Genomic DNA, 8,135 nt, shown 5'->3' on the forward strand with positions numbered 1-8,135 from the left:
AGTCTCTCTGTCCGGATCTCTCTCTGTCTGTCATGAACTCTGTGATGCGCTTAGCGCCTAGACCTTTCTGCCGATTTTCATGAAATTTGCTCAAAGTTAGTTTGTAGCATGGGGGTGTGCACCTCGAAGCGATTTTTCGAAAATTCGATGTGGTTCTTTTTCTATTCCAATTTTAAGGACAAAATTAGCATAAAATGGACGAGTAAATTACGAAATTATCATAACGTGGAACCGTAACATGGGCACAAGCCAATTGGCAAGATACGAAATTATCATAACGTGGAACCGTAACATGGGTACAATCCAATTGGCGAGATACGAAATTATCATAACGTGGAACCATAACATTGGCACAAGCCAATTGGCGAGATACGAAATTATCGTAACGTAGAACTGTAACCTGGGTACAAGCCAACTGGCGAGAAAATTCACCATACATTATTTGTAAATATACAGGCGAACCAAAAGACCTTTTAATTTTTCTATTACGGGCAAAGCCGTCCGGGTACCACTAGTAGGTAATAACAAGAAGTGCTGTCTAGAACTAGACAAGCCTACTTTCCCGTATACCCATACTACTTTCTAGTACCTGATAAATATTCTCAAAAATAGCTAAAATTGCAAATTTTTTTAAACATATTTTTAAAACACTAAAAGCTGATTTCTAGGAATAAAATATTCCTCACTCATCTAAAAAAATTAGATGCGTAAAAAGAAAAGCAGCAACTTTTAAACAAAGCAGCTAATACACTTTTTTCCATTAAAAAAAATCTTTAACGGCTTTCAAAACGAAAAAATATTAATTAAAATTAATAAGCTCATTAAAATAAATTTATCATATCAAAAAAAAAAAAAAAAAATCGTTTCTTTTTCCCCTGTTGCTAAAAACAATTTTTTAAATTAATTAATGCACTTACCAAAATAAATAAAGACAATAAAATGTCAACTTAAAGAAATAATTTTCATTGTAAAAAAAAAAAAAGTCTTCTGCGCATATCTTTATGTAGAAACATAAATGACTTAGAGTTTATTCGCCGAAAACTGAATACCTAAATCAAAACTTTAGCGTAAAAATAAAAACAAGTCAAATCAACAATAATTATTTCACAGTCAAAACCATAGCTGCGGAGTCGGAGTCAATATCATTTTGGGGTAAAGAAGTTGGAGTCGAATATCCAATAATCGAAGTCAGTTATTTGTCCTCTGTGTATAAATGTTTGGCAAAGCTACGAAGTCTGAGTCGGGGAGTCGGAGTCCGATTAATTGTCGGGCACAGGAGTCGGAATCGGGGTCAAGTACCCCTAAATTCTCGGAGTCGAAGTCTGGAGTTTGGCGTCAAGAGCTATTTCCAACAAAATTTGTTCGAAGTAAATCCACCTTCAAGTACGGAATCTACATTGACTTTCAGTTTTCCCGTAGGCGCTAATGTTAAGGGATTTGAACTGTTCAAAATTAAACGGAAAATTGTTCAAATCAAAAAGATATTTTATATACAAGTTTTTCATCAAACGCTTTTTCCTACAAAGTTTGTTTGAAGCAAATTCGCCTCATGGTTCAGAATTGCCTTCAATTTCCCCGTAGGCGCTAATGTTAAGTTTTTTTGAACTGTTCAAAATTGAACAAAAAATAGTTCAAATCAAAAAGTAAAGTATGGGAATGAGATGTCCTCGCCGAGACCTTTCGAACAAAAAAAAGTTTGTTCGAATCGGACAATTCATTCAAAAGTTATTAGGGGGGGGGGGGGGACAGACAGACAGACCGACAGACATTTTTCCCCATCTCAATACCCTACTTTCCAATTTTTAATTTTTCGATATTTATTCAATTATTTTATTTATTTGACTTTTTTTTTGTTTTTTTGCGATATTTTTAAGATGCATTAAGCCTTCTTTCATGCTTTTTTCTTCTTTTTCTGACTTTTACTGGGAAAGTAGGCTAAAAACGAGGGAAAAAAAAATGAAAAATTTGCAGTTACTGCCCTTTACCTGCACACGGCAACATTGAAGGAACGCTGGCTGTTACGCCCATAGCGGAAGAACTCACAACTACTCAAACTTCATCCTTCATTAAATCAGTTCGTTTTTTTTGAGCAATCACGATTGCTTATTGTTCTTATTTGACTGTTTTGATTTTATTTTCCCACCGCCACCCTCTGCAGCATCACCGCAGACCTGGTCCTCACGATGCTGCTCCTATAGCGAAAGCCGTCTTCAGGTTGCATCTATGTCCTACACACAAGCGCATACATACACAACTACATACACACACACACAAACACATACACACACAAACACATACACACATACACCTACACACACATACACAAACGCATACACACAACTACCCACATATTCCTACAAACACATATGCCTACACACACATACACATACCCCCCCCCCGAACACACACATTTCTATACACAACTACCCACACACTTATGCCAGCACACAGACACAAACACACATGCCTACACACACATACACATACCCCCTACACACAAACGCAGATACTCCACACACACAAACACACACGCCTATATACACACACTCGTGATTGCAAAAAACATAATTTGAATTCAAGATGTCAAAATTAAAATTAATTATTATTATTATTTTTTTTTTTTTTGGTATTCACCCTCGTAACACAAAATTTTATTTTCTTCAAGACAAGCATAAAAAAAAGCGCTAATAAATTTCGATATGCTTCAGATACCTATAGTTGCAGTAAGTGCGTAGTAACATTACTTTAAAAAAAAAAAATTACAGCTTCGCATCGAAGAGCGAATTTTTATGGAGCTGACAAGAGTTTTAAGTTTTTCCTTGCTATTCATAATGCCAGAAAACAATTGTTGTCTCATTTAGTATTGAACTGTTTGCTAATATAAGTAAATGTTCAATAAAAATATTGAGTACTCAATTTGAATTCAGTATTAAATTCTATTTAAAATGATTTTCACGAGTTTAAATGTAAATTTTCTACAAGTCTGCAAAGTTTTAAAAAAGTTCCAAAAGTGCTCGCAATTTTTTTCACCACTGTATGTGGGCAGATTGTTAGGATTTAAGGTTTTTTCATGCGTATTCGAAAGTTTGTATCTGAGATATCACTTGTTAACTTCGTAATAATCGTTTATTTCCTTCAGATACAGCAATACCCCGAAACGCCTATCGTTAGCACCCACACAAACAATTCGGGCGGAAAATCACAAAAATAAATTTCTTTGTTCCAAACAAGAGTGGGTGTTTAGCCCCTGGAAAAAACCTTCAGGAAAAATGTGACGCAAATACCGGGAAGAGAACCTTTTTCGATTTCACTTTCTTCCTTTTCCTGCTGAATCTTTTCCCGAAATTCCTCCATGTTCCAAAAATAAAACCCCGAATTCCGTCCCGTTGCGAGGGCGCCACCGCAGCACCCCCAGACGATCCGATGACTGTAGCGATTCCGTTTTCTGACCATACCGCATAGATGGAGATAGCCGCGGCATAACTGACTTCACTTCGATTCTCTGGTTGGAGTGGTTTTTTGGAGGGAATTTCGTCGCTGAAATCCTCCACTCTCTCTTATGGCATCGCAGCTCTCTCGTGTTTCAGTGAAACTTCTTGATGGAGTTACGACCCGGAAAGTTTATCGAATTGAATAAATTGATGGGAAACTTTAAAAACCTTTCGTAAAATATGAAGGCCATATGGATTTAAAAGTTGAATTTCCGAATTCTTTGAGAGGTACGAAATTGATATTACGTTGTTGAATTTATGAGGAATCTTGACTTGTTCGCCATTACGTCATAAATAAGATATTTAGCAATTACTAATGTCAAAAGTATTTTCAGTTAAGACGAACTAGTTATTTTGTTACTGATTCCTAATCTATTTCAGATACTTTTATGCAGAAATTTTAAAGACCTTTTTTTATTTATTTGAGCTTAACTTACTTATTTAATAGTAAGTTTTTTAGTCCTTTAAAGTTTGAAAATAAAAAACTTAAAAGTTTGTCTTTGCGAAGTTGTTATTTTGTTACTGATGCCTAATCTATTTCAGATAATTTTATGTAGAAAGTTTAATGAACTTTTATTTTTATTAGAACCTAACTTTACTTATTTAATAATATTTTTTTTTAATTCTTTGAAAGTTTGAAAAAAAAAAAGACTAAAAGTTTGCCTCACGAGAGAAAAAGAAAATATGTAGGTTAAACACGCATAATAAAATTCATTTCAACTTTATAAGCGCTTGAAACTACTGTTGTGATAGATAATACCAGAAATTATTTGTAATTAGTTTTGTAGGAAAAGATGAGAAGTAAAAATTACTCTTGTAAATCATCAGTTTATTACTCACACATATATGTATTTGAAATGTTAACTAAAAGGACTCTTAAAATATGATAACTTGACAGAGTAAGAATTAATTTAAACGCAGCAATAGTGCTTTTGTTCGTCTCTTTAAATAAAAGTAAATATTTAAAAAAATCAGAAATAGGGGAAACAAAGTAAAGTTACATATTTGAGATAACTTTTTTTTTTCATTAAAATCATTTTGTTTTAGTGTTAAGAGTTTTTACTAAATATGAAACATAGTTATACAGTAAATGAGCAGGCATTTAAAAGTGTCTATTTGTGCGGGAAAAAAGGGAATTACGGAAGTTTAGAAAAAAAAAAGTTCTAAGCCAAATTTCAAAATATTATTGCGTAAAATTATTTTAGCTTGTTGAAGTTAAATAAAATACATATTTATATATTACTGAGAAGCATAAACAAAAATCTAAACTTTAAACCGTTAAATTTAACTGAAATTCATATAATTTTAAATATTACCGAGAAGACATTAAACATTTCATAAAAATAAAACATAAAAGAAATTTTGTTTCGTTGATTAATAGACTTCTCACATTGTATACTATTTCAACAAATTAAAAACATTTATATTTAAACGCTTAAAAATGTTACGTATGCATTCATGATTGATGCTAAAACCCTTTGTAAATATTTAAAAAATCTAAATTTACCTTAAAGAACTATCAAACTTTTTCTGAAGATATATTTTAACTGAAAAGATAAAGCATTAACAGTATAAAGGACGGACCGAACTAAATTCTAAATTAAAACACTGTGCCTTAACCTTTTTCTGAAAAAAGAAGGTAAAAAGCAACAAAAAAAAATGCACTTTCATAGAGATATATGCTTAATTATTTTTCAAACTGGATAAAAATCCCTTCTAAACAAAATTGAAATACGCATGAAACAAAATTATTTTCTCTATGCTATTGCTACTTGACATTTTAGCACTAGTTGCTACGATAAGGCACTAAGCAGTAAATTTTCCATTAGCATTTTAAGCAAGACATATTTTTAGTACTAATTGAAGGTGTAAAGTTCGAAGCAAATAGCATTCGAAGTTATCCAAACAGAATGTAATAGATAATTATGTAGAACATAAGGCGTCAATATTTAAGCTTTAAAAAAAGCAAGTTTTCCGTATTTTCCGCAAAGAAAGCTATTTTTTGGAGCGGTTCATAGAAGAATATTCTCATAAACTTCAGTACAGGACTTTAAAGTTTTTCTAGAAAAAAAAATGTACGAGTAGGATATTGATAGATTTTTCAATACAAATGGAGAAGGTAAAATAATCTGCAGTATAGCAATATTTTGTATTTGTTTGTAATTTAATGAGAGAATATATTCAAAAACCTGAAAATATTTCATTTAATAATATTTTATTATAATTTCATTATAAAAAGAAGTACCAGTATCGCTTAGTTGAATATCAAGTCTACAGATAAAGTTCTGACGAATTAATTCGACTCGTGTTTTGAAAACTAAGTGTGAGGGGGAAAAAAAGCAGTTGGATTGTAAAAAGTTTAATATGGCAAAGTATTCCGAAAATATGTTTTCCTAAAACGAGTGTGGAGTGTGAATAAAACTCTTTGTTTCAAAAGCTTACACATGGAAATAAAATAAAACAGTTTCAAAGCTACAACTGCATTAAAGATGCTTGCAATTCTTCCTGCTGCCAGCTTGTTTAATTTGGTGAAATGAATATTAATGATGACTAAACCTGAGCTTGCGAATGCAAAGAAGCGCGTGAACATTCGTTATATATGAGCTTATACCCGCAACAGGTTGATTCTCTCGAACTAGATTTGGACTCGGTGAATAAGATCAGACCAATTCCTCCTCCTATTCAATGTTCTAAACGTTCATACTCCCCATGTCAGCCACCACTTGTGTCTCCCTCAGCAATGTTAGATTTGGAGTGTGTCAAACGCCACTGCAGCAGCAGCGAATCTCATGTTACTATGGAGATTACCAATTTACCTTTGTCCTGCGACCAACGGGGAGAAAGGGATGACCACCATGACAGACCTCGCTTTGACGGTCCTAGAGTTTTTTACTGGTGGTCATGGACACTTGGGCTGACGGATCTACTGGAGGATCCCCCCAAAAAGGATGCCGCACACTGCTTCTTCCGTCCGATCATCAAGATCTTGGTTCTAGTGATTCTACACGCTTTTGCTGTCCACTATGTGATCCTCTTGGGATCCCCAAACAGAAGCGGACATTTGTGGTTCACTCTGGTTGTCTCGGTCGATGCAGTGACTACGGTGATACCAATGGATATCTTGCTCTTGAGAGTGAGGAGAGTGCGGAGACTGACATGCCAAATGCAGACACTGCACTTTGAAAAATCGGCTTCCGAAACCAAGAGTTATCGGTGGGAGACATTCGCAGTTGTAGCCACAGTGCTGTTCCTCGTTTTTTACGTGGTGGCGCTGTCCATCATAATACAATCTTGGGACATACATCACATGCTTGAGGCTCACTTGCCGTATGTGCAGCCAGTGTGTATGTCCGAACTGTGTGCCTATAATGTTGTGCTTCTCGTGTGGGGTACACACGTCATGCTGATCTGGGGAGTGAAAGCTTTCCTCGTGCTATTCTTCTGCTTCATATGCAGCAATTGCCAATTCCAGTTCGAATGCCTCAACAAGAGCCTGATAATAATGAAAGGCAAGGCTGACATAGTCGAAACTGGTATAATTCACGACTTGGCTGTTGACCACAATACTCTGTGCGAACTAGTATTCGAGGCGGATCGGTTGTTCAACGCTTCTGTCTTCATCTGGTTTGCTTTTGTGCTTTTGGTGATCTGCGTGGAGGTCAACAGCTTCTTGCGACAGGAGAAGGGACTCATTTCCAGCGGCGGCACGGTCATCATGGTCTTGGATTTCCTGTACGCCATAGCCATAGTGATCCTGATCGTGATTGGTGGATGTCGAGTAGCTGAGGTGGCCCTGCAGACCATTCCTTACATCGTGAACTTCGCTCGCTCCAAGGATATGCCCAACCAGAGTGTGTACAACGAAGTGCAGCTTATAATAAATCGGGTAACTGTGTTTCCTGTGACATTCACGGTTGGAAGATTCTTTTACATTACGCGGAGTATCCTCATAACTCTAGTGAGTGCGCTGTGCACGTATATCATCGTTCTAGTGCAGATGAGCCCACAAGTAATGGAAAGTTTAAACTCAGGATCTTAAAAGAGTGCGTGGTTATTTGTTGCTTTAGGATTTCATTTCAAGGATTTATAACAAATGGATAATTTATTTTACATAATTTCGCCACTTAGGAGCTACGTTGAACGACTATATACCTTTACAAATTGTACATTAGCTCTTATATATCCCACTGTTAAATGTGATGACAGAATTGTGCTCATATTAACTGTTAAGATAGAATAAATATTTACAATGAGAGCCTCGAAGAAATTCTACTGTTAAATACAGTAATGGAATTGTGCTCATATTGACTGTTACCATAGAATAAATATTTACGATGAGAGCAATATTTTGTTTTATTTTCCAAGCGTTGTATTTCATGAGCAGTAGGTTATCTTTTAGTTCTTTGATGCTGATTCAGCTAATATTCGAAGACATGGATGACTGCTAAAGTAAGTAATATTTTTCATTTATGAAAACATTTACCCATTTACTGCATTTTTTTTGTATACAGATTGAGTAGTATCTTCCTACTTATGCATTTAACTGAATGAAAAATTAGGAAAAAAGATCATTTAGAACTCTTCTTGGTTTTAAAGTGTTTCTTAAGTATCAGTGTTGTACATAATAACTAATGAGAAAAAGTT

General features: G+C 34.7%; 1 protein-coding gene across 1 annotated transcript; it reads left to right on the forward strand.

Moving 5' to 3' along the window:
- The first annotated feature begins 5,581 nt into the window (after positions 1–5,581).
- Positions 5,582–7,824, forward strand: LOC129226291 (uncharacterized). The gene has a single exon (XM_054860895.1). The coding sequence runs from the start codon at positions 6,091–6,093 to the stop codon at positions 7,528–7,530; it is 1,440 nt and encodes a 479-aa protein (XP_054716870.1). The 5' UTR covers positions 5,582–6,090; the 3' UTR covers positions 7,531–7,824.
- Positions 7,825–8,135: the final 311 nt, after the last annotated feature.

This window comes from Uloborus diversus, chromosome 7 (genome assembly GCF_026930045.1).
Source record: "Uloborus diversus isolate 005 chromosome 7, Udiv.v.3.1, whole genome shotgun sequence".
In the NCBI taxonomy this organism is placed as follows: Eukaryota; Metazoa; Arthropoda; class Arachnida; order Araneae; family Uloboridae; genus Uloborus; species Uloborus diversus.

Excerpts from the sequence above, each read along its gene's own strand:
- LOC129226291 (XM_054860895.1), top strand. The coding sequence starts at position 6,091 with ATGAGCTTATACCCGCAACAGGTTGATTCTCTCGAACTAGATTTGGAC.